The 26,591-nt window shown below is 35.4% G+C and overlaps 1 protein-coding gene, 1 long non-coding RNA gene and 1 pseudogene across 2 annotated transcripts; all 3 read left to right on the top strand.

Moving 5' to 3' along the window:
• Nucleotides 1–1,374: 1,374 nt before the first annotated feature.
• LOC132163448 (pleiotropic drug resistance protein 2) lies at nucleotides 1,375–10,809 on the top strand. The gene is made up of 20 exons (XM_059573745.2): nucleotides 1,375–2,011; nucleotides 2,702–2,822; nucleotides 2,906–2,994; nucleotides 3,155–3,239; nucleotides 3,629–3,919; nucleotides 3,994–4,084; nucleotides 4,575–5,475; nucleotides 6,027–6,187; nucleotides 6,356–6,459; nucleotides 6,602–6,761; nucleotides 6,863–6,943; nucleotides 7,529–7,659; nucleotides 7,784–8,116; nucleotides 8,225–8,515; nucleotides 8,604–8,687; nucleotides 9,005–9,138; nucleotides 9,241–9,468; nucleotides 9,740–9,911; nucleotides 10,017–10,271; nucleotides 10,505–10,809. The coding sequence occupies exons 1-20, from the start codon at nucleotides 1,653–1,655 to the stop codon at nucleotides 10,772–10,774; spliced, it is 4,341 nt and encodes a 1,446-aa protein (XP_059429728.2). The 5' UTR covers nucleotides 1,375–1,652; the 3' UTR covers nucleotides 10,775–10,809.
• Nucleotides 10,810–19,770: 8,961 nt separating this feature from the next.
• LOC148584013 (uncharacterized) lies at nucleotides 19,771–20,223 on the top strand. The gene is made up of 2 exons (XR_015912979.1): nucleotides 19,771–19,862; nucleotides 19,957–20,223. It is a non-coding gene; the product is annotated as an uncharacterized LOC148584013 (long non-coding RNA).
• Nucleotides 20,224–21,460: 1,237 nt separating this feature from the next.
• On the top strand, nucleotides 21,461–22,166 carry LOC132164714 (protein BUD31 homolog 2-like; annotated as a pseudogene).
• Nucleotides 22,167–26,591: the final 4,425 nt, after the last annotated feature.

The following is a 26,591-nucleotide window of genomic DNA, read 5'->3' on the forward strand; positions in this document are numbered from 1 at the left end:
CTTCACCACAATGATTGGACGGTGTGAAACCCACGAAGTCGCTATTTTTCTTTGCCTGGATTCTGGAACGCGTTGAAAGTATACTTATTTAGCTCTTTATTGCTGAGCAACTCCTCAAAAGTCAAAAGTCATGCAAAACAGTTGCATGGATTGCGTTCCCTTTCCTAGTCAAATTTTGTATTCACACATGCAAATTTAGACGTACGGATGATTGGGATTTTATTCTTCTTTTTAATTTCAAATATCTCTCATTACCAAGGGGTGGGCACGGTTGGGACGGAACAGGTATTGGCCTTTTTTTCACCTGTCCTGCACCTTGTGGGTTTTGAAAATTCCAATCTGTCACTCACAAAAAATTACAATACCCTCGCGGGTTTGGGTATTGCGGGACGGGTTGAATAGGCACGGGTTTTGTGGGGCGGGTTAGGTAAGAATCCAAAGCATCAAAATTTTCTCTTTTACACTCTCAATGATTTTCTCAAGAAGCAAACAGATCGAGGGAAAGAAATAGAAAAGTAAAGTGTCTCTCATTAATGCTCTATGAATTGCTTGTACTCTAAAGTAAAGTGTCTCATTAATACTCTATGAATAGCTCCTACTCGGCTACTCTTGTAGGAGTCTAGGACCAGTTTCCGTAATCCACACGCTTCTCAGAAAGTAGAGCATTAAGAAAAAGCAAAAAAAGAAAATGGTGAGAGGTCCTAGTTTTTTATTAGGATCCCTTTAATCATTTTTTTTTTTGTTTTAAAAAAAAGTTATTTAATTACAAAATTTAGACCATTTTCAAGTATCGAACGTCTTTAAAAAAGTTACGTAATAAACATACGACATGTTATAGTTAAAAATTGAGTATATTTTTATAAGATTTTTATTTTTTATGTTGTAGAAAAGCTTTGAGTAAAAGACTGTCTTTCAATTTTCTAAGCATTTTAGAAATAAAATTTTTTTGGGTGGTCTTAATAACATGTCATCTTTTTAGCAGGTGATATATTTCAAACTGTTTGAAATTGTAGGAATCTTAATCCGTATTTTTCGCTCTAGAATAATACTCTAGATAAATGTTATTTTTTCATTTCTCATATATTTCCTACCTCTCATCTATATATATATATATATATATATACAGAAAATAGCAAATTTGAGAAGGAGATAAATGAAAAATGGAAAAGTGAAGTGTCTCATTAATACTCTCTGAGTTGCTTGTCGTCTTGTAGGAGTCCCACTTTCACCGACAAGAGAAAAATAAATGAAATCTCCGCTCCCCAACATCCCCACACCCCCCCCCCCCCCCTCCCCCCCCCAAAAAAAAATCCTATAAATAAGAAAGAAAGAAAATATTACAGTCGGAAAGGAATTATGAAAAACCAAGCTATAGAAACGTCTCTCTCTCTCTCTTTTTCTTTTTCCACGTTTTCTCACACACCAAACGCGCAAATTCTCAAAAGCGTGGAAATATTGAAAACTTTATAATCTCTACGCTTCATCAAAAGCTTCATAATTTGTGTATAGTTAGCATTTCATTGAATATTCTTTCCAGAACTCCAAGAGTTGTTCACGATCATTTTGCTAAGCTGGGTGACAAAAGTTTTCAGCATATAGTGAGGATTTTAAAAAAAAACTTGAGGTTTTGGTGACGGGTGGAGGAGTAAAAAATGGCGGCGGCATTGGCCGGAGAGGACTTGGCGAGGCAGACGAGTAGTAGGAGTTGGCGGTCGGCAAGTGTGAGAGAGATGTGGAATGAACCGGACGTGTTTCAGAGGAGCAGCCGGCGGCAGGCGGCGGACGATGAGGAGGAGCTGAAGTGGGCGGCGATAGAGAGGCTGCCTACGTATGATAGGCTGAGGACAGGGATGCTAAGACAGGTGATGAGCAATGGGAGGGTGGTGCATGGTGAGATTGATGTCACAAAGCTTGGCACTCAAGAAAAGAAGCAGTTGATGGAGAGCATTCTCAAATTTGTTGAAGAGGATAATGAGAAGTTCCTCAGGAGGCTCAGGGCCAGAACTGATAGGTTGGTTTCTATATATGATCTTTTATTTAGTAGACTGTTGTCGACCGTCGTGTGATTATGGTGTGACAGTGAAAATCGGCATTTGGATGATTCTTTTTACAAGCTTTTCACGTCGTGCCATTCTAATTGTACGACAGTATACTAAATAGCATTACTCGTATATGTATATATGTTTGTATGGTTTCTTCTTTGTTTGAGTGCTGGGAAAATGGAGAACATCAAAAAAGGATTAGATGTTGAATCTAGTGGTTTTTGGTTTTGAAAAAAAGAATAAGGTCAACTCTGGTAAGGCAAAAGTTGTAGCAGGCAAATCGACTGGCGTTTGGTTCTCACTTCTTTTCTTTATCCATTAATTATTCTCTGCAATTGAATAATAGGTGTTGAAGAACAACTCAAGTCAAAGCATTAGTAAGGGAGAAATATTTCTTCTCTGCAAATGATTTTCTGCTTTGTTCAGTCTTTCTACATCCATTAGTACCTAAGAAAACATAAAAATCCACTTGGTTTTGCCTAATACAACCATTTGGTATTGTTGAGGTGAAATTAGGCCATTTCTTGGGGAACATAGGACTTAGAATTCTTTGGCTTCTGTTTTTCCTTTTGTTTTTGTTCTGTGTCGACAGAAGCAAAAGTTAATGATTTATCCTTCCAATCTAAAATATTATTGACTATTAAATTTGTTGGAAACAGGGTAGGAATAGAGATTCCTAAAATTGAAGTTAGATTCCAGAAATTATCGGTTGAGGGAGACGCGTATGTTGGGACCAGAGCACTTCCAACTCTGCTTAATTCCACCTTGAATGCAGTAGAGGTAATAATTTCTCTCTTGTTCTACCATTCTGCTGGTAACTTTCAATATTTTCTTCATCAAGTTATAATTTAGAATGTGAGCAGGGAGTTCTTGGAACCATTGGACTCTCTCCATCAAAGAAAAGAGTTGTCAAGATACTCCAAGATGTGAGTGGCATAGTCAGACCATCAAGGTATGTTCATGAATTCTGTAGGTGCTGCAGTGCTAGTGTCTTTTGCTGCAATCTCATATTTATTATATATGCTAAAACCCCATAAGAAATTACATTGTTAATACTATTTAAGTTCAGTTGCTAATGTTATTATTATTATTATTGATTTATCCTTTTTCAGGATGACATTGCTTCTAGGGCCTCCTGGGTCAGGGAAAACAACATTGCTGCAAGGACTTGCTGGGAAACTGGCTGATGATTTAAGGGTTTGTCCTTCTCTCCCCCTACATATTATGTTTCTACTAACACACATAGCCAAGTAGTTTTTGTTAGAATATATGATTAGAATCAGATTTAATTGTATTCAAATCATTCTGATTACATATCATCCACATCTTTTAGATAATCAGATTTGATTGATTTGATATTATGTCCACCTATTATATTTGTATCATCTTCACCTACCCCAATTCTCTTATAAATAGGAGTAATTTGTAACATAAATCAATCGAGTAATAAAAGTAAAAATGTAGCCCTATTGGACTATTTTCTAGTGGTGGACGAATGTGTCTAACACCGATCCACCTGTAAATCTTTTGTTTTTGTTTTCTTTATTTCCTTATTTCTTCAGTTTTGACATGTATTCAATGAACAGGTAACTGGGAAAGTCACCTACTGTGGTCATGAATTCAATGAATTTGTACCTGAAAGAACCAGTGCTTACATTAGCCAGCATGATCTCCATTATGGTGAGATGACTGTTCGTGAGACATTAGATTTCTCCGGACGTTGTCTAGGAGTTGGTACCAGGTATGAAATGCTGTCAGAGTTGTCTAAACGGGAGAAAGAAGGGGGAATTAAACCAGACCCGGAGATTGATGCCTTCATGAAAGCTACAGCTATGGCCGGACAGGAGACAAGTTTGACCACAGATTATGTTCTCAGGGTTCGTCACTTAGCTTGTTGGTTCATTTTTTTATTTTTCTTGTATGCTATATAACTCATGGGTTTCCAATGCAGATACTTGGATTGGATATCTGTGCTGATATCATGGTGGGAGATGACATGAGAAGGGGTATTTCTGGTGGACAGAAGAAGCGTGTAACTACTGGTATGTGTTAATAACAGACAAATTTTTTGAGGGATCTTCATATAGGAAGAGTTTCCTGCATAATACTGTAAATCACTTGTCTGAAAAACTTAAGCTGAGCAGAAATGTTAACATGACTTCAGTTCTAATACTATATTAAATAACTACTTGTCCCAAAAGTTGAAGTAGTTAGAAACAATGTTAGGACATTTGTTCTGATACGATGTTAACTCAATACTTATCTCAAAAGCTTAAGCTGATAGGAAACGGGAAACACAAAGTTGCTTGTTTCACACTATGAAATTTGATATGTGTGATAAATAATTTCTATAATTGTCTTAGATGTTGAGAATTAATTTTCGAGTTAATATGTGTAAGAAATCCGTTCTGTCTATTTGATTTACGTTATTTTGTAATCTTCTTACACTAGCTGTTAATGTGGATTAATTGAAAATAGAAGACAGAAAATTATTTGTGAATTTTAAGCTGGAAGTGTTTGTATTGAATGCAGGAGAAATGTTGGCTGGACCAGCAAAAGCATTATTCATGGATGAAATATCAACGGGGCTGGACAGCTCCACTACGTTTCAAATTGTCAAGTTCATGAAGCAGATGGTTCATATCATCGATATCACCATGGTCATCTCTCTCTTGCAGCCTGCGCCTGAGACCTTTGATCTTTTCGATGACATCATTCTTCTTTCCAATGGCCAGATTGTCTACCAGGGTCCGCGTGAGAATGTTCTTGAGTTCTTTGAATATACAGGCTTCAAATGTCCAGAGAGGAAAGGTGTTGCAGACTTTCTGCAGGAAGTAACTTCCAAGAAGGACCAGGAACAATACTGGTTCAAAAGGAACCAACCTTATAGATATATCTCGGTATCTGAGTTTGTAAGGGCCTTTAACTCCTTTCACATTGGCCAACAACTCTCTGAAGATTTGAGAATTCCTTATGATAAATCCAGTGCCCATCCTGCTGCTTTGGTGAGAGAAAAGTATGGGATCTCCAACATGGAACTCTTCAAGGCTTGCTTCTCTAGGGAATGGCTACTGATGAAGCGCAGCTCATTCATATATATATTCAAAACTACTCAGATAACAATCATGGCTACGATCGCATTGACTGTGTTCTTAAGAACAGAAATGAAATCTGGTCAAATAGAAGATGGAGCAAAATTTTGGGGAGCACTATTTTTCAGTCTCATTAATGTCATGTTTAATGGGATGGCAGAACTTGCAATGACAATTTTCAGGCTTCCTGTGTTCTTCAAACAGAGAGATTTCTTATTCTACCCTGCATGGGCTTTTGCAGTGCCCATTTGGCTGCTTCGAATTCCAATTTCACTGATGGAATCTGGTATTTGGATCATTCTTACATATTACACCATTGGGTTTGCACCCGGGGCTAGTAGGTAAGTACTAAATATTTGTTCTCTTAGTGTTAGCTTTTGGGAAAATTTCACTTACCCCTAAATGTTTTAGCACTTTTGCAATCATACTCTCTTTAAAAAGGTGCAATGTTGAGTTCTCGTGTTTTAAAAGTTTGCAATGTCACCATCCTGTTAGGATTTTCTGTTAAATCCTAATAAAGGATACCAAAATCTCCAAAATACCCTATTAAAAAATGCAGACTTACAATCATAGAGCATTTTTTTTTTTTTTTTTTTTTTTTTTAATTAAGGGTGAATTTTTATTTTTATTAGTTTGGTAGGAGTATAAGGGACATTTCACCTATTTACCGTCTGATTTAATCTTAAACCCTAACAGTAGGGGTAGCATTGCAAACTTTTAAAACATGAGAACCTGATATTGCAACTTTTTAAACCGGGAATGATCGCAAAAGTGCCTAAACATTAGGAGTAAGTGAAGTTTTGCATTAGCTTTTTTATGCTTAATGAACGTTGGAGTATGATAGTTTGACAAATGAAAGGTTCTTCTGTTGACATATGTCCTATATGTTTAGGTTCTTCAAACAGTTCTTGGCTTTCTTTGGCATACATCAGATGGCACTCAGCCTCTTTCGATTCATTGCAGCCGTTGGAAGAACACAGGTTGTTGCAAATACACTTGGTACCTTTACACTACTAATGGTGTTTGTGCTTGGAGGTTTCATTGTTTCCAAAGGTTAGAATTCTTCTCTGTTCACTGTCAAGAGTATTTTGTCATCAAAGTAATTTGTTGCCTATACCCATCTAATACCAGGATTGTTGTGAATCTTGAGAAGATTACATTGAAAAATTTCTATATAATTTCATATGTTCTAAGATATTAAATTCTAAACTTGGCACACAGATGACATTGAGTCGTGGATGATATGGGGCTACTACATTTCTCCCATGATGTATGGACAAAATGCAATTTCTATTAATGAGTTTCTTGATGACAGATGGAGCACTGTAAGTTCTTCTGAAGGATAGAAAAAATCTTTATGATTTGCAGTGAATTTTATCATCTCAATTGAATTCTCTCCACACTTGTTAAATTCAAATCTGCACTCAATGATATATGCTTAGTATCTTTGTTATTTCTTTTGTACAGCCTGTGCTCAACTCTAGTCAACCAACAGTTGGAAAGACCCTTCTCAAGGGAAGAGGCTTGTTTACTGAAGCATATTGGTATTGGATTTGTATAGCAGCACTCTTTGGGTTTTCTCTTCTTTTCAATTTTCTTTTCATTGCAGCCCTGACATTCTTGAAGCGTAAGTGAATACTTTGCACTTGTTATATTGGTTTTTCATATGGCAATGACATTGAGATCAGTGTGCTGACCTTTTGTTGTTTCCTTTCAACTCAATGTCAGCTCTCGGAGATACCAAAGCTGTGATTCTGGATGATGAGTCCGAAAGCAAGCCTAAGCGACAATTGGAATCCAATTTAGAAGGTTTGTTACACTATACTTCTATTTTTTTATGTATCATAACTTGGATGTTTGCACTATTCTTGAAGTTCCATTTGACATAAATGCTATGGATTATCTATCAAATTCAAAGGTAATAAGAACCAAAGTGTAACACCACACCCTATTAATACACAATATTGTCCACTTTTGGCTCCCCCAAATCAGACTTTTCAAGAGATCACCTATTCTGGTACTACTCTCGCTTAAGCTCGCTTAACTACAGAGTTTTGATGGGATCATGACCATCACGACTTTAAAACATGTTGTCATGAAGGGTGTAAATATACATATATAAGCACATCCGCATCTCTATACCCAGGCGATGTGGGACGCTACACAAAGTCTTCACCAACCACATCATGTCTCTTCACCACTGTTGGGGCATCGAGGATGATATTAGCAAGAAAAGCATTATGTGATAATTATGGACCGTTCATCACCACTTGCACCATTCTTCATCCATGTGATCCTGCTGTAGTAGTAATTTTACTGCATATGCCTTTACATCTAGGATGCTAGCGCCACCATCACATTATTTTGCTAGTCTAATAATAACAACCATTACAGGTATTGATATGCAAGTAAGAAATGCTCAAGGAACTGCCAGCTCTGTTCAAACTAAACGAGGAATGGTTTTGCCTTTCCAACCCCTTTCACTTGCTTTCAACCATGTGAATTACTATGTTGATATGCCAGCAGTAAGTCACTTCTTTAGCAGGAATATATATATTGAAGTGTTTTTCTTCATATTTAAAGAACAGAAATAATACAAAAAATAAACAATTCTTTGATGTTTCTTAAGAAAAACTGTCTTCTTTTCAGGAAATGAAGAGCCAGGGGGTTGATGAGACCCGACTGCAGCTGCTGCGAGATGTTAGTGGAGCTTTCCAACCTGGTATATTGACAGCATTAGTTGGTGTCAGTGGTGCTGGAAAGACTACCTTAATGGATGTCTTAGCAGGAAGAAAGACTGGTGGATATATTGAAGGAAGTAATAGCATCTCTGGTTACCCAAAGAACCAAGCCACATTTGCTAGGGTCAGCGGTTATTGTGAACAAAATGACATCCATTCCCCGTATGTTACTGTCTATGAATCTCTGGTATACTCTGCTTGGCTGCGTCTTGCTTCGGATGTAAAGAAAGGAACACGAAAGGCATGTTTGTCAAACTGATTATCATATTACTCTATAGTTTGTTTTGAATATGAGAAACTGAATCAGATGGACAATAAAGTTGATAGGTGATTTTCTTGATTCTTATAGATGTTTGTCGATGAAGTTATGGAGTTGGTTGAGCTTAACTCATTGAGGAATGCTCTAGTTGGACTTCCAGGGATTGATGGTCTTTCAACTGAGCAGAGAAAGAGGGTCACCATTGCCGTGGAGTTGGTTGCTAACCCCTCCATCATCTTTATGGATGAGCCTACATCAGGCCTTGATGCTAGAGCTGCTGCTATAGTCATGCGTACTGTAAGAAACACAGTGGATACAGGACGAACTGTTGTTTGCACAATTCACCAACCGAGCATGGACATATTTGAATCATTTGATGAGGTATGGTTTATTTAGCTTGTTCAATCCATTATATGTTCTTGTATGCTGTTACATCATTTCATGTGTTCATATTGTCCTATGATTGCAGCTCTTCTTGATGAAAAGGGGAGGACAAGCAATTTATGCCGGACCTCTTGGTCTCCATTCTCACAAACTTGTTGAATACTTTGAGGTGAGTTCCCACTTTTCTTGCATGCTTGATTCCAGTTGTTCTTTCTGTATAGTCAAGAAATCTTTTGACACCAAATTCCATAAAACACTTAGCTGAACTTCTTTCCAACATGTTTTTGTGGAAGCTTCCAGCAGTCTATTGTCATACTATTGCTAGTTCTAGTTGCATTATCAATGTTGGATCCCTTTAATGAGAAACTCCTTTTCTTGAATTAGATTGTTCAATTCAGACTATTCTTGACAATTTTTAAGGATTATGAAGCTTGTTCTCCAAATTTTCTAAGCACAAGTTTGACTAATATTAAGAATTTTTTCCAGGCTATCCCAGGGGTTCCCAAGATCAAAGAAGGATACAATCCTGCTACCTGGATGTTAGAGGTCAGTTCTACTGCAGTTGAGGCTCAACTTGACATTGATTTTGCAGAAGTTTATGCCAACTCTGACCTTTACCGGTGAGTAATATGAGGATTTTGTTTGTTTTATTCTCTCTTCTATAGCCAACCTGTCTGCATCTGTACTGATTTGTTACTGAATTTTTCTTTTCAAATCTTCAGGAGAAATCAGGAACTTATCAAGGAGCTAAGCACTCCCCAACCAGGTTCCCAGGATCTTTACTTCCCCACACAGTACTCTCAAAGCTTTATAACTCAGTGCAAGGCTTGTTTCTGGAAGCAGCATTGGTCATACTGGAGAAACTCACAGTACAATGCAATTCGATTTTTCATGACGATTGTTATTGGTATTCTTTTTGGTGTCATCTTCTGGAGCAAAGGAGACAAGATGTAAGTCTAAAATTTTTCGTACTAAATTTCATTTCCTTTTGTTTCTATGAGTTTATGTCCCGACTAAATTCACTTTTAAGAGTATGTTTTCTGTTTTGGGAATCAACATAGTAACAATTATTAAATAACTGCTTATCCCAAAAGCTTAAACTTATAAAAATGGATGTATTTGATCATTTAATTAATATTCTAACAAAATATCGTACTTCTTGTTTCTTACTGGCAATTTGGGTACTTATATGAAATCATTTGCATCTTATTTTGTCAATAGACACAAACAGCAAGACCTGACTAATCTATTGGGAGCTACATATGCTGCTGTTTTTTTCCTTGGAGCTACCAATGCTTCTGCTGTGCAATCTGTGGTGGCAGTAGAGAGAACTGTCTTTTACCGTGAAAGAGCAGCTGGAATGTACTCAGAGTTGCCTTATGCATTTGCTCAGGTAAGAGATTGGAAGTTGTTCTGAGTTAATCAAATATTTTGTTCTCTTGAAAGAATATATAAATGCATTCTGTATATATTCTGATGGGCAACATTTTTGCTGCAGGTGGCTATTGAGACAATATATGTTGCAATTCAAACGTTTGTGTATTCTCTTCTTCTATACTCAATGATTGGATTCCACTGGAAGCTGGAAAAGTTCTTGTATTTCTACTACTTCATATTCATGTGCTTTACATACTTCTCAATGTATGGGATGATGGTTGTTGCACTCACTCCGGGCCATCAAATTGCTTCAATTGTCATGTCCTTTTTCATGAGCTTTTGGAACTTGTTCTCTGGTTTCCTCATCCCTAGGCCGGTACGTAATTTCAAATCCAAATCTTATTTTCATTGTCGTCATGCACAACAAAATCAAACCATCCACATCGGAACAATAGAAACAGAAACGCTATTCGAACTCCTTTTACACTTTCAAGTGCTTACTCTCTCTAATGTGACTCTTGTTAATTATGTCAACTTTCTAATTAGTTTTGAAATAGTCTTTCATTGTTACTGCAATTAATCATAATAGTTCATGCTTTGTCACTGCAGATGATCCCCATATGGTGGAGGTGGTACTACTGGGCTTCCCCAGTTGCTTGGACAATCTATGGACTTTTCACATCTCAAGTTGGTGACAAGAAGAATTTACTTGAAATTCCTGGTTCAGAACCAAAGGCTGTAGATGAATTCCTTAAGGACTACATGGGTTTTGACCTTGACTTTCTTGTCCCTGTAGTCTTTGCCCATATTGGTTGGGTGGTCCTCTTCTTCTTTGTCTTTGCCTATGGCATCAAATTCCTTAACTTCCAAAGGAGATGAGGAACTTTCTTGTGCACCACAGAAGCTTTTTTTTTTTTTTTTTTTTTTTTTTGTAAAAAAAATTTAATGAGTGCACCATGGAAGCCTTAGAATGTAGAGATTTACTGATAGATATATAGTTGAGTCTAGATGGAAAATGCTAGGCTTACAAACATATTTTACAAAAAAAACTTTTACAAAGTGATGTGGTACAACATGATTGGGTTTCTCAAAATTTGAATTTATCTCATATCCAATCATATTGTGTCATATCAATTTGTAAATTTTTTTTTATAAAATTTGTTTGTAAGCCTAGTATTCCTTCAAGAAGATAGGCAATCATTAGTTTATATATATATATAGGCTCCTCCGGGGCTTTTTGTACAATATTATGGGTGATTCAATATACAATCTTATTTTCAACATGAAATCACAGTACAAGTTCCTAATCACTTTTCCAATTCTTTTCTCTCTCTCTCTCTTTGCCATCTTTTTTCGACATCCTCTTCGGTGCGACAAGTCTTTTTGGCAATCTAATAGCTCTACTTTCTTTAGATCTTTCTCTTCTACACATTGTTGAAGGGAAGAAACCCAACTCTATCACCTCCTACATGGGGTAGAAGAAGCAGTTTTAGGGTGCGTTTGAGATTATGATTTCATAGACAAAAAATGCAATTTTAAACGAAATCACGAAAAATGAATTATTTAGTATTGCGTTTTAAAAAAATTGCGATTTGAAAACATAGAAAATCTTAATTGTGTTTTTAAAAATCAAATTTTCTAATGTCACATTTAAAAAATGTTATTTTTAAATTGCACTTTTTGAAATCGAAAACTCAAATGGACCCACTTTTGGTTGTTGTGAGGTAATGGCCCAATGAAAGGTTTGGACCAAAATAATGTGTTTTTCTAGTGCAGCTTTGGGCTCAACCAGTTGGTCCGAGGATGAGATCTTTTAAAAAAAGAAGGTCTACTGCACCTTTGTGACTTTAATTTCCTTCAAAGAGAGCGAATTTTTGTGCCTCCCAATATGATTATTATTATTATTTATTTTTTATTTTTTTTAAATATGTGCCACGTAAACAAAAATGCCTTGAGAGTAACATTTGAGAATGCTGAATAGCATTTCTCTAAAATTAATTAGCGGGTCTAGAACAAGTTTGGATTTCACAAATATAAATAAAATGAGTTTGAGATAAAATTTAGAAAATCATTTTCTATTTTCTTTTTAAGAACTTTAAATTACCTTAGGATTAGAATTAGTTGCAAATAGACATTTCCATGCAAAGGGAGGGAGATTTGATTTAGTGACTTCCGCTTTATGAGACGTAATGTCAAGCCGGTTAAACTATCCCTTGACTCCTTGAGAGCATAAACGAGCCATGTTGGCGATTTTCGGTAGGTTTATATAATCTTAGGACAAAGTTTTCCTCCAAACTGGGTTGGAGGAATTTCCTTCAACCTACTATATAAAAGTGACATATGTTATTTTTTTAATAACATGTGAGATGCACATGAGTTTTTAATAAAATTTATTCCAATTTTGTCCCTGCTATTGAAAAAATATGTGCATCTCACATATTCAAGGGACACATGTCACTTTTATAAATTAGGTTGAAGGAAATTCCTCCAACCCAATTTAGAAGAAAACTTTGTCCATAATCTTTTATATATATATATATCCCCTCAATACTTATGGAAGGAATATATGTTGGAGGTGCTTTCACACCATCAATTTTGGATCTGAAGTGATATTCTTGGTGGCACATCGATTTGGTGATTGAGATAGGTGACTTATTTAGTGACACAAGAAGAAATATTTCAGTTTCCAACTCTAATTTCATGACTACAGATAGGCATGTCTCACACACACACACACACACACACACACACACACACATATATATATATATATATATATAAAAGAACATTGAAAAGACAAAAGTTATGTGTTCACTAGTGACAGACATTCTTGGTGGGTGATGTCTTTCCTAAATCAGAAAACCTCCCATGGAAAAACAGTGAAATTGAAAAACTCTTAACAGATAAATATCACAATTTTATATGGAATTAGCGGATATTTATCAAAGCAAACAATCACCAAAATATAAATAATCACATACAAAGATTTTGGTGACGAAGAGGAAACCTTTTAGAAACCGATCTAAAAGTAAAACCTCTTCGGGGCAGCCAAACTCAGGAAATTACTATCAAAAGATTATCCAGAGATTACAGACACTAGGAACACTTACAATCCTTTGCAAGACCTGGGCTCTGTAAGATCGACAAGCCTACAACTCGTCTCCTAGCTCACAATCTTCTTCAACGTGATTCTCCTTTATCGGACCATTCCGATAGACTTTCAAACCGTAGATTTATCAAAGGAATAACTAAAACTCTAAGAGATTTAATTTAAAGCTCACCACATATGATCTCTCTTAGCACAGCCTCCGACGAATTCTCTGGGGGTGAAAAATTCGTACCTCTCTCTTTTATAATGATGTATATATACCTCCAACAAAACCCTAGACCTAACCCACTTAAAATCATGTTTTTTAGCCTAAAACTTACGGGGTGTCCAGACAGGTCAATGGGCTGTCCGAACAGGGCCTTGCAGAGCAAAATTTTAGTTTCTGGAAATGCGGTTTGGACTCGGGGAAGGGCGGTCTGGACCGGGCATGCAATCATGTATCAGCATTTTGAAAATGCTGTCTAGTCTTGATCAACAGCTCCGATCGATGGGCATTTGTGGTCTGATTGAGCTGAAATTTTGCAGGGACGTTCATAACGCATGAATCTACATTATGAACGGTGAAGATTGGATTCTAAGCATTATATATCAGTGTTTGAGCTCGTAAACAGTAACTTATGCATTTTAGAACTGAATTAAGCCAACACAAGAACGAACAGAAATTAATACAGAGAAATTAATTAAGAAATAAGAAAATATGTAAAATTCAAAAATAGCTACTCTAGCTAATTACACCACACGATCAATCGAGCACACCAATCTGGTTTTCTTTATTATTAACTCATCTTATTTCAAGGTATCTATATTTTTGCTGAGCTCCTCCAGCTTCTTCATCCTTAGTCTCTCACTTTCACTCACCAGCTGAACAAATTTCATGCAACGTACAAAAAGGAGAAAAAAAAAAAAAACAAATCATGTTGTTAGATTTGAGTTGCCAATGTTTAATGAAAATGAAGAACTTATATATATATATATATATATATATATATATATAATTCACCTCCATTAATTTGGTAACTAGTTCAGCTTTTTCCTTGCTTTTCTCATTGAGAGCCTCAAGGGATTGTTAAATGAATTGTGCATATGCACTTTGCCTTTTTTTTAGGGCAAGGGTATCCAAAGTTTCAAGAACTTTGTAAATATAATATATAATGTAATGAAATTGATCAGAAGATTTTAATTCCATCATGCAGGATGACAGAAGTCACAGAACAACCATTTCGACCACGGGAGAAGCTTCTTGAGAAGCAAAAATATTTCCAAAACATCCACAAAAATATTTCCAAAAATAGGATTTTTGGGCTCTGCTGACGTGGCAGAGCTCCTAGCAAAATTTCAGAGGAAACAGTTTTCTGCGCCTGGTTCGTTTGGTCTGGTTCGTCTGCGCCTTGCTCCAGTGCGTGAGGGCGCGTCACATCGCCGACGACTCCGATTCCGGTGCCGGTGCTCCGGCGTCTCTTGGTCGTTGAAGTTTGCGGTTGTGATTTATGGCTAAACGTGCAAATAGGGGTCGTGGGGGGAAGAAGGTGTCAAAGGCGTCGTTGAAGGATGCTTCGGCTAATCTGGAGGTGGCTTCGCGATCTATGGATTGTGAGGTGGATCTGAGTGATGAGGAAGAGATTTGTGATCATTTGACAGAGGTTTGTGAGGATGGGGAGGCTTCGAAGCTTGATGCTCAGAATCTGCTTGATGCCCAGAAGCTTGATGTCCCTGTTTTGCGTGAGGCGGCTCCTTCTGTTTTGCGTGAGGCTGTAGCGTTTACTTCTGGGTTACCTGAAGTTAAATCAGTGACTGATGTTGGTGTTGAGTCTTCTGGTGTGGTTGCTCAGAAAAGTGCAGTTCAAGATTGGAGGAAGTTGTTTCATAAGGAGAAATCTATAGGTACATTGCAGTATTTTGCTCCTTCTCTTGAAGATGGTAGAGTTGTAGTAACGCTACCTAAGAAAGCTATTGAGGAAGGCATTTCAAAATGGTCTTCTTCTCTCGTTGGCCAGTTTCTTGATAAGCCCCTCCCCTATTATATTGTTAAATGCACTGTTGAAAATATTTGGGCTCAATATGGGAAGGTTGAAGTATATTTGCTGGAGAATGGCTTATATTTGTTTAAATTTGCTGATGAGAAAACACGAGATGAGGTGATGGAGGCAAAAGTTTGGCATATGGCTAATAAACCTTTGATCTTGCGTAAATGGATTCCTGGTATGCAACTTCTTAAGATTTCTTTATCTTCTGTTCCTGTTTGGATTAAATTACATAATTTGCCTATTGAGTTTTGGAATACTACATGTTTGAGTTATGTGGCTAGTGGTGTTGGTAAACCTATTTGTGCTGATTCTGTCACTGAGGAGCAGTTGAGGCTTGGTTTTGCTAGGGTTTTGGTTGAAGTGGGTATGGATTCTAGTTTTCCTAAAGAAATTGAACTTGTTGGTGTTGATGGGGGAAGGGTTGTAGTTGGCATTGAATATCCTTGGCTTCCTGTTAAATGCAAGAGGTGCAAGTCATTTGGTCATCTCTCTCATACTTGTTCTAAGGTTGAGAAACAGGTGTGGCTTGCAAAAAAAGCTGAGCCTGTTCAGAATTTGCATGATGATTCTGTGAGGGAAAAGGTTGTTGAGGTGAAGAATGTTGTTCCTAAAGAAGTGGTTGAGACTAAATGGAATGTGGTTAGAGCTAAAAGAACCCCTGTTTCAAAGGCTACTATAAAGGATAGCAATAGTCATTGGACTAATTCTTTCCATCTTTTGGCTAGAGCTGATGGCAATTTTAAATCAGGTGAAGTGAGGGGTGTAGATGCTTTTTCTTCTCTTCAAAATGTTATTGAATTTGCTCTGGTGGAGGAGAGTGCAAGAGTTAAAGGGAAAGGTAAAATGGGTGAAGAGGAGGAGGTCTTGATGAGAGGTTTTTCTCCTACTTTATGAATTTTCTAATTTGGAATGTTAGGGGTTTGAATCACCCCTCTAAGCAGAAGGAGGTTGTAAATATGATTAAAAAACATAAGATTAGTCTTATTTGTTTGATTGAGACTAGAGTGAAGGAAAATAAGGCTGAAAAAATTAGGGCTAGTATTGTGCCGTATTGGGATTATGTTTTTAACTATGATAAACATTTTTTGGGAAGAATCTGGATTTGTTGGAAAAATTCTGATTATGACATATCTGTTTTGGATAAAAGTGAGCAAAGTATTAATTGTTCCATTAAATCCCTTACTAGTAATTTCTGTTGGTTTCATTCTTTTGTATATGGAGCTAACCAGGGGGTGGATAGAAAGCATCTTTGGACTAATTTGTGTTCTATGAAGGCAAAAGTAGGTACTAATCCTTGGATGATTTGTGGGGATTTTAATGTGGTTCTTTCTTTGGCTGAAAAGTGGGGATCTGATAAGCTCTCTTCTTATGAAGTTGAATTTGGTCAGTGTTTGAATGATATTGAAGTTTTGGATCTAAATTTTAGTGGATGTTTTTACACTTGGACTAATAAAAGTGAGGAGCCTCGGTTTGTAGCAAGAAAACTGGATAGAGTTTTGGCTAATGTGAATTGGATGAGTCTTTTTGGGAATACGGCTGTGGAATTTCTTTCAGGGGGCATTTCTGATCATTCTCCTATCATTATTTCAGTAGGTACTTTAAAAAGTTTTGGCCCTAAACCTTTTAAGTTCTATAACTATTGGTTAGAGCATAAAAGGTTTTTGGATTGGGTTAAGGAGGGTTGGAGTATTCAGGTTGAGGGAGTCCCAATGTTTCAGTTGTATGTTAAGCTTAGATCTGTGAAAGCTGTGTTAAAAGAGAAAAATCTGGTTTGTTTTGGGAATTTGAAGCAAAAAGTTATTCAGGCTCGAGAGAATCTGGACTTAGCTCAAAATAATGTTCTTGCTTCTTTTGGCAGTGCTGATAGTCTACTTAAGGAGAGGGAATGTCTTCATGCTTATGTTTCTATTTCTAGAGCTGATGAATCTTTCTTGAAGCAGAAGGCAAGGAATCAATGGTTGAATTTGGGAGATCAGAATAATAAGTTTTTTTATAAATCTCTTAAGGTTCAAAATGCAAAGAAAACTATCAACTATCTGTGGGATGAGCATGGCACAAAAGTGGATGATGTTGATCAGATCAAAAGGGTGGCTGAGGACTTTTATAAGAATCTGTTAGGTACAGATCACCTACACTTCACAGATGCCAAAGCAGCTAGAGTTAGGCAGCTTATTTCTGTTGCTATTTCCTCTGAACATGCAGCTACCATGGAGAAGGAGGTTTCTGAAGTTAAGATAAGAGATACTTTGTTTCATATGAAAGCCAATAAGGCCCCTGGTCCTGATGGGTTTTCTGCAAATTTTTTTAAGTCTACTTGGTCTATTGTGGGTAAGGAGGTAGTGGCTGCTATCAAAGGTTTTTTTACTTCTGGTTTATTGCTTAAGGAAGTAAATGCTACTATTCTTTCCTTGGTTCCTAAAAAGGTTAATCCTTCGGCCATGGGAGATTTTAGACCTATTGCTTGTTGTAATGTTATATATAAATGCATTACTAAAATTTTGTCAAACAGCATGTTGCCTTTTTTGGGTGATTTGGTGAGCATGAACCAATCTGCTTTCATTCCTTCTAGGAATATTTCTGACAATGTTCTATTGGCTCAGGAACTTGTGAGGGGTTATCATAAGGAAAAAGGAAAACCTAGGTGTACTTTGAAAATAGACCTTATGAAGGCCTATGATTCGGTGAATTGGGAATTTATGCTTCATTGTCTTCATTGTTTTGGTTTTCCTAATAGATTTTTGAGCTGGATCAGGGCGTGTATTACTTCTCCTAAATTTTGTGTTTGTATCAATGGTACTTTGGTTGGCTATTTTGAAGGTAAAAAGGGACTGAGGCAGGGTGACCCTATTTCTCCTTACTTGTTTGTTCTTGCTATGGAGGTTTTCTCTCGGATTATGGCTGCACATACTGGTGGTAATGTTGGTTTTAAATTCCATCCTAAATGTGAGAGAATGAAGCTTACTCATTTGTGTTTTGCAGATGATCTTTTGATTTTTTTTCAGAAGCTAGTTTGAGTTCTATTAAAGTTATCAAGGCTGCTCTTATTGAGTTTGAGAATTTGTCTGGGTTGAAAGCTAATCCTTCTAAGAGTTCTCTTTATTGTTCTGGAGTATCAGATAGAATGAGGCATATTCTATTGGATGATTTGATGATGAAGGAAGGTCACTTCCCTGTGAGATATCTTGGGGTTCCTCTTATTTCATCCAGACTTTCTGCAGCTGATTGTGGGGCTTTACTTAGCAGAATTTCTGGTCGTATAGATTCTTGGCTCTCTAAGAATCTTTCATATGCAGGTAGGCTCCAGTTGTTATCTTCTGTTCTTTACAGTTTACAAGTATATTGGATGGGAATTTTCATTCTTCCTAAAAAGATCATTAAAGCTATTGAACAAAAGTTCAATAGGTTTTTATGGAATGGGAAAGAAGAAGGTGTAGCTAAAGCTAAGGTTTCTTGGTCTGATCTTTGTTTTCCTAAAAAGGAGGGAGGTTTGGGCTTAAAGAAGCTTGAAACTTGGAATCAAACTTCTATGCTTAGGCATATCTGGAGTATATTTGCCAGGTCTGGTTCTATTTGGGTTGCCTAGGTTAGAGAAAATCTATTAAAAAGAAGGAGTTTTTGGAGTGTAGGTATTCCTCAAAATTGTTCATGGAGTTGGAGGAAAATTTTGAAGCTGAGATCTATTACTAAAAGGTTCTTGAAGTTTGAAGTTGGGCATGGGGATAGCATTCATATGTGGCTGGATTTGTGGCATCCTGCAGGAGTTTTGATTGAGCAATATGGCTTTAGGGTTGTTTATGATGCTCAAAGTAATATTGAAGCTAAGCTGTCTTCTGTCATTTGCAATGGAAATTGGTTTTGGAGACCTGCAAGATCAGAAGCTCTAGTTGATATTCAAGCTAGGCTTTCTGAAGTTTGTTTAGGCCAATGTGATAAGCCAGTTTGGACTGCTTCTAAAAAGGGTATCTTTGTTAGTGCAGAGACTTGGGAAGCCCTTAGAAAGAAGAATGTAGAGGTTACTTGGTGGAAGTTAGTTTGGTTTCCTCTTGCTATTCCTAAGCAGGCTTTTATTTTGTGGCTTGCTATGAAGGATAGGCTACTTACAGGTGAGAGGTTACTCAAATGGGGTTATAAGGGTGAGGTTCAGTGTTGTTTCTGCCATTCTCAACTAGAAACTCGTGATCATATTTTCTTTGAATGCAGCTTTAGTTCGAGAGTTTGGAAATATTGCATGTTTCTTTGTAAAATTGATATGCCTCCTGTGATTTGGGATGATCTTGTGCAGCTTGGTTGCAATAAGTGGGGAAAGAACTCTCTTAAGTGCTTGATTTGTCAATTGGTTCTTGGTTCTGTTGTTTATAATCTCTGGCGTACTAGAAATGAACTTAGACATGATGGTGTTCCAAAAACTGAAGAGCAGCTACTGAAGCAGATTTTCTGGGAAATCAGGGCTAGAATTGCTGTAAAAAGAAGTTTTCCTAGAACTAGGGAGAACCTTTTGTTGTGTTCATTGTGGAATTTGCCTTCTGCCATCCTCTGTAATGTTGGCTTGTAGTTTTGTTTTTTGTTTTTAATATGTAAGGGTTGTAAGGGGCTGTTTTGGTGTTGAGTAGTTGCTGGTTTTGTAGGTTTTTTGTTTTCCCCTGTCTTTGTAAGGGGTTGTATTTGTGTTTCAGTGTTGCTCTATTTTGAGCTTTGATTTTAATGAAATGCTTATTCATCAAAAAAAAAATATTTCCAAAACATCCACAAACACACATACCTCAAAGGACGATTTGATAAGCTAACCTCAGTTGCCATTCCAGTTACTTTGGCGGCCACTTCATTATTTCTTATTGTGAGTTCTGTTATACTGCTTTATGAATAAAATTAGGCTTGATCCTATTTGCATTGCTTGCGCTAATCTTTAATATATGTTATGCATTCATCAGGGACGAGGGATCTATAATATGTCACATGGCATTGGAAAGAAAGAATGAGGCAGCTCAGATTTCATTGTTTTTAAGTTCTGGTTTGGAGTAATGTTTTCCTGAAGTATCTTGTTACTACTCCCTCTAATAAATGCTAGTTGCAGACTTGTTACTACCAATGGAAATTGGAACTTAGAACTTGATCATTATTGGGTTTTTATCTTTTTGTTTTTATATTGCGTGATAAATCTCAGGCTCCTACTTCCTGTTTGAAGCCACTTTTCTTTCTTCTCTTTTTTTAGCGCTCCGGCTTAATTGTATGCTTTTCTCCAGCTTTGATGGACATGCTCTGAGTTTCTTGCCTGAACCAGGGGGGAAAAAAACTTTGCATCTTTTTATATGTACTTTTAATTTTCCTATACATTTTTAATACAGCATGCAATTTTCACTTGTATTTTTTTTTTTAATGCATGTGAAAAGGGCAAATAATTTTTTTCAACTTAATTTAGAGGAAAATTCCATCTTAAAAAAAAGTGGCATGATTAAAATCTTTTGAGTAAAATATCTTAAAAATACAGGAGTTTATTATCACTACTAAGTTGATTTTTTCAATATATTTTACTAAGTAAATTTCTTTAAATCTCAATTAAATGGTTGACATTTTGCCATATCAGGAAACTTCGCTTACTCTCCTTAGACCTTTACAATGTTGTTACTAAACTATTAAAAGTTGTAATATGGGTATTCGATGTCATTAGGTTATTTTATTAATTCAAGCGACTAAAAAGTGAAATGTTTTTTATACCCTTATAAAATTTATAAAAATGCAAATATTCTCTCAATTAAAAAATTACCGCTCATTTAGTTTTGAAGTTGGTTTTTTTTTTAAAAAAAAAAACAAAAAAAAAACAAAAATGAAACTCAAATTTCTCTCTAACTTAGGTATAATTCTTGAGAGTAGGGCACGTCGTTTTAGTTGTTGTTAATTCAGTCTAAGGCACTTGATTGGCTGGCAATCTGGCTTACCTAAGCTGCCTAATTTAGTTAAAGAAAAATTTTAAAACTGAAGAATAGTACTTCGATCTTCAACTACAAACAAGAAGAAAAGAGTAAAGGAAATACAATGTCCTGAAGAATATCAGTTCTTGTAACCTTTAATCTTTTTAAGTAAGTTGTAGCCTTTTAATTTTTGTTACAAATAATGTAGAGATCTTTTGGTAAGTACATACATCAAGGCTAATTAGGTATAATTGAAGAAAGGTGATGATCAATGTATATGGGATAATAATTATTCAACAATGCCCAAGATTTTCATTTGGTTTATAAACTGATCGAAGAAATGTGCATGTTGATACAATATATCCTTAATATAAAATAAGAGTTATTCAATTCAATGACATTTAACTGTAGGTGGAAGAATGCCCAAGATGTCAATTAGGTTTTTTAATTGAAGAAATATGTTGATGCAGATTATCCTTACATAAATAAGAGTTAATTCAATTCAATGGCATTTAGCTGTAGATGGAAGAATGCCCAAGGTGAAGACCAACCGGATCAAATGCCCAGATGGGTGGGAGTTGATTGAGCCTAATCTTTGTGAACTAGATGCTAAGATGAGAGAAGGTTGATAACATGTTTGATGCTCTATTATTATCTACTAGTAAATTTTTTGTTGTGCTTTGTTAAACTTCTTATGCTAAAGCTCTAATCTTTTATCACTATGGCAGCTGAAAGTGTCCCAAATGATGGCAAAAGAAAGTGTGAAGCATTCTGGCCTATTTTAAAAATTGCGCATCAAAAGAGCCGCTACATCTTTGACCTTTACTACAAAAGGAATGAATTATCAAGAGCGCTGTATGAATTCTGCTTGGAGCAAGGCTATGCAGACCGCAACCTAATTGCAAAGTGGAAAAAGGTAAAAACAAGGCAATGTTTTAAGGGCAAGTCCTGTTTGGTCGTTTATAATTAAAAGCTATTATTCATCAACTTTTTCTCTGAACTGCAGTCGGGATATGAAAGTCTCTGCTGCCTACGTTGCATACAGCCAAGGGATCACAACTTTGGAACAACTTTTGTGTGCCGAGCACTGAGCACTTGAGGGAAGAGAAAGCTGTGGAATGTGTGCATTGTGGATGTGGGGGCTGTGCAAGTGGGGATTGAGTGGCTATATTCTGTAAACTGTTTGGCATTCAAGGTGCGATTTTTCCTCTTTGCCTGAGCCTAGCTTTTGCAGCCGTAGTATCTGAACTCTTTGTGGTTGTCAATGCCTGAAAAAAACTTATTATGGTAACTTAAATCAATGGCACTTTAACCTGACAGAAATTGAACATGAAAAAAATCTACAGCCGGCTTGACTAATTCATACTCCTACTGTCCATTTCTTTATTAATGGTCAAATTAATCTTGTACCAAGTCAGTGTTTCCAAAGGTTGTCTTCATCACTTCCTAATTCCAACTCTCAAGCTATCTGGTGGCCCAGTTCTCTGGAATTTAGGGAGCCAGAGTTGAGGTAAAACATTCTGAACATGCACTTTGCATTATGCAGGCTAATTATCTATGTATGCCAACAATGAAAAAGTAAAAGCTGTGTGTGAAACGTAATACTATGGATGCTTAAATCTAGCGTGATTGAGAATATCTTCAATACGGTTGGGGCAAAAACTGTGGGTTTTTCCCCACCACTAAATAAATGACAAATCAGCTTAGAGCAAAAAAATAAAATGAGAACAAAACACTTGATTATCTCTCATTTTGGACCCCTAAACTTTCAATTACTCTCAATTAGAACCCTTCCGTTAATTTTAGCCATTAAAAATACATAAAAAGACCAAAATGTCCTTGATTTTCATTTTTTTAAAAAAATAAAAAAACGTTTTGAAAGTTTGAATTTTATACAAAAGTCAGGGGTATAAACGTCATGATGTAACGTTTAAAATCTGACGGAGGGGTCCACATTGAGAGTAATTAAAAGTTTAGGGGTCCAAAATGAGAGATTTGGAAGTTTATGAGGAGTTTGTAAAATCGAGTAGAAGTTCAGGAGGCTAAAGTAAAGTTTCCCCTTTCTTTTTTAATGGTTGATATGTCTTCAATTAGATAGCCACATATCAAAAGTTGTATAATAGCTACCATAAAAGTTACAAAAATTTAAATTGACGCGTATCAATTTATATTGTGATAATTCACATAATACTTATCATGTCAATCGGTATATGCCCACCACCAAATTAAAAAAGATTACAGTAAAAGGTACAGTATGCCAAATATATATATATATATATGACAATCTTCACGGCCCGCGACCAATCCAACCCTTGGTGGTATTTTTTTTGTTCTCAATTAAATCAGAGACTTGGGTGGAAAACATGAAACAAACTTCCATAATCAAGTAAAGTTGACTTGATTAATAATAATAATTAGCCAAATATATTGGATTAGAAGGAGTTCAGAGAACCATTTTCAGCCATTTGATCGATACAGAGTCAAGGTTCTTGGAAGCTCGTAGGAGCATATATAGGAATTGCAATTTAGAAAAACCAAGAACCATTTCAACGGATCAGATTGCTCCACCTTCACAATCAGGACGGATAAGCCATTGAAGCTAGGATATGAATATTGGAATTTATCTTTTATGGAAAGGCAAATTGTAAAAGAGGGTTGTATTACTTGCAAATTATTTGTAGCATTGTGTTGGCCAACTTAATTAATTGGTTATATATTCTCATAATTAGCTAGAGTCCAATCACTTGCTTCCAACACAACCGGCCGACTCGTCCTGAATTTCTTTCCCAATGCGATACAAATGGGAAAAGGGGAGACACATTTTTTTTTTCTTTTTTTTTTACTTTGTGTGAATTAAGAATATTTTCGGGTCAAAGGGGAGTTGAGTTAGTTGACTGGACTTTTGATTCTGTCCTTTGTCTTTTGCTTTTGTGTTTCGTGTACTTTTGTTTTTATGTTGTTTATTCATCAAACTTGGCCACTTCTTCCTTGTCTTAGGTTATGTTGACAGGAGAGAAATTTGGGAACATACAAGCACAAATTAGAGAACCTCCAGAGTCCATTTATCTTTCTTGGACAACTTGGCCACTTCTTCTTTCTCTACAGTTATGTTGACGGGAGAGAAATTTGGGAACATACAAGCATAAGTCAGTGAACCTCCAGAGTCCATTTATCTTTCTTGGACAACTTGGCCACTTATTCCTTGTCTTCGGTTATGTTGACCAGAGAAAAATTTGGGAACATACAAGCACAAATCAGTGAACCTCCAGAGTCCATTTATCTTTCTTCATCAAACTTGGCCACTTCTTCCTTGTCTTCGGTTATATATGTTGACGGAAGAGGTATTTGGGAACATACAAGCACAAATCAGCGAACCTCCAGAGTTCATTTAATTGTCTTTCTTCGAAAACTTGGCCACTTCTTCCTTGTCATGTTTCATAAAAATCATCATTTCCAAGTTAAATATACTTTTATTTATGATTTCGTTCGATAATAATTTGGTGTTATCACATCAAGGGATAAACACTTAAAAATTGGTCTTTCAATCAAGATTTCATGCAATCAAATAAATCATCTATCTTATTTCAATACAAATAAAGCCTATATAATTCCGGATATTAAAAAAAAAAAAAAGCAAAATAATATTGCTTTCAAAAGTAGAGAAAAAAAAACTTAAAAATATGCTTGAAAATCCAATAAATTACACAAAAAAAAAAAATCCATAAACATTCAAATGAATTAAAACATAAGACCTTTAATTTTAGTTTAATTTATATAAATTAGAATATGTTAAAACATTGTTGGTCTGAAAAAAAAAAAAAAAAAAAAAGGGTTAAGAAGAATAATTACCTCCAAGTTGAATTTTTTGGCCAATAAATTATGTTTTTGTTAATGTTGGAGAGTACTGGAGTCTATGGAGAAAGAGAAAGATAGAGATGGAGAGAAAAAAGATGAGAGATATTAATGTTGGAGAGTGAAATGAGAGAGATGTCCTTTTTTTGAAATAAGAGAGAGAGACGTGGAGAGAGGAAAAAAAAAAGGAGAGAGAGAGTGATATGAACCGATTCAAGAGAGAGATGTGGAATGAGAGTAAATGACTTGGAAAAAAAGAAAAAGAAAAAAAGAGAGAGATGTTGAGAGAGAGGAAAAAAAGAGAGATAGAGAGAGAACAAAAATATCAACAGTTCAATTTTTAACTGTTCAGTTTTTAAAATAATAAGTTAAAATATCAGTTTAGTCTTTAAAAAAAAATTGGTTCACGCCACATGTCGCGATTTGAAGATACTTAAAAAGAGGGGTTCGACTATTATATATGATATATGATATGATTTGATTTGTATTATTTGTTTTCTTATTTGATTTGTACATTGATAATACTTAATTTATTAAATAATTTATATATGAAAAACTCTTGAAATATAATTAAATGTCATTAATTATGCTAATTTAATGACTGGTTTTTAGTAAGAACCGGTTCATTCTTAAAAAACCGATTCATAAATTATGTCTTAAAAAACTGGTTTAGCATTAAAATAAAAAGGGTTTATGCCATATGTCGTAATATTAAGGCACTTCTGAGAGTAATTCGGTTTTTATATATACGAGCTTATAACCCGCGCTATGCGCGGTTTGTTTTCTTTTTAATTTACTTGTAAGGTCTTTTAGAGATTATTTGTAATTACTAACTAATTTCCTTCTCTTCATGCGCTTCTTAATTAACTCAAGAGCATAAACAAAAACCTAACCATAAGATATAGGAAGAAGTCCAGCAAATAGATATATATATATATTTTAATTCAACCATACTTTCACATTATAACGTTAAAAAAAACTATTTGTAGAATAGAAGTAATAAATATTATAAAAATTATAACAAAAATTAAGGACCCAAAATGAAATCCGAAGCACAAAACTACATTTTAAAAAAAAAATTAAAAAAAAAGAGAAAAGGACAAACAAGCAGACTATTAGTATTTAGCATTCTCCGCTACGTTATTTACCATTTTCTTTTAACACAACCCTTGCAAACACAATTTCTAAAACCGAATCAAAATTAATACTAATAAAAAATAATTGACTTTTTCATATATAGTAGTCATGTTAATTAGATATTTTTTCTTTCGACCATCGTGCATATATATAACGTAAAAGAAACTACTTTTACAACAAAAGTAAAAAATACTATAAAAATTAAAACAAAAATTAGAGACAAAACAATGGAATCAAAAGCACAAAACCACCAAAAAATAATAAATAAATAGACTATTTATCATTCTCTACTACATTATTTATCATTCTCTTTGGACACGCCCCTACAAACGCAATTTAGATAACCCAAACATTTAAAAAAAAAAAAAACACATATTTCATCAAATAAACTAATTGCAAAATAAAATTAACAACAATTAAAATGATCCTCAATATCTATCGATCAAGGAGAGAGATCCAGAATTAATGGTGTGATACCTACTCTATCTCAATACAAATAAAATCCATAAATTATGAACATTTAAAAAAAAAAATAGCAAAATAAACATAAACAAATGATTTAACTCAACATTTAACGCAATCAAATAAATCATCTCCTATGAGGTTCAATGCTTCATTATGTGTTTAGTTTTTCGAAAGAGTTTATTTCTTTTATGTACAAACAATCA

This window comes from Corylus avellana, chromosome 8 (genome assembly GCF_965113065.1).
Source record: "Corylus avellana chromosome 8, dhCorAvel1.hap1.2, whole genome shotgun sequence".
Taxonomy (NCBI): Eukaryota; Viridiplantae; Streptophyta; class Magnoliopsida; order Fagales; family Betulaceae; genus Corylus; species Corylus avellana.

What these genes read in the sequence shown, in the direction of transcription:
- LOC132163448 (XM_059573745.2), top strand. Translation starts at nt 1,653, where the DNA reads ATGGCGGCGGCATTGGCCGGAGAGGACTTGGCGAGGCAGACGAGTAGT. An exon ending in ATTGGAATCCAATTTAGAAG is followed by an intron (nt 6,944 to 7,528) that starts GTTTGTTACACT and finishes CAACCATTACAG; the next exon opens with GTATTGATATGCAAGTAAGA. An exon ending in ACTATGTTGATATGCCAGCA is followed by an intron (nt 7,660 to 7,783) that starts GTAAGTCACTTC and finishes TCTTCTTTTCAG; the next exon opens with GAAATGAAGAGCCAGGGGGT.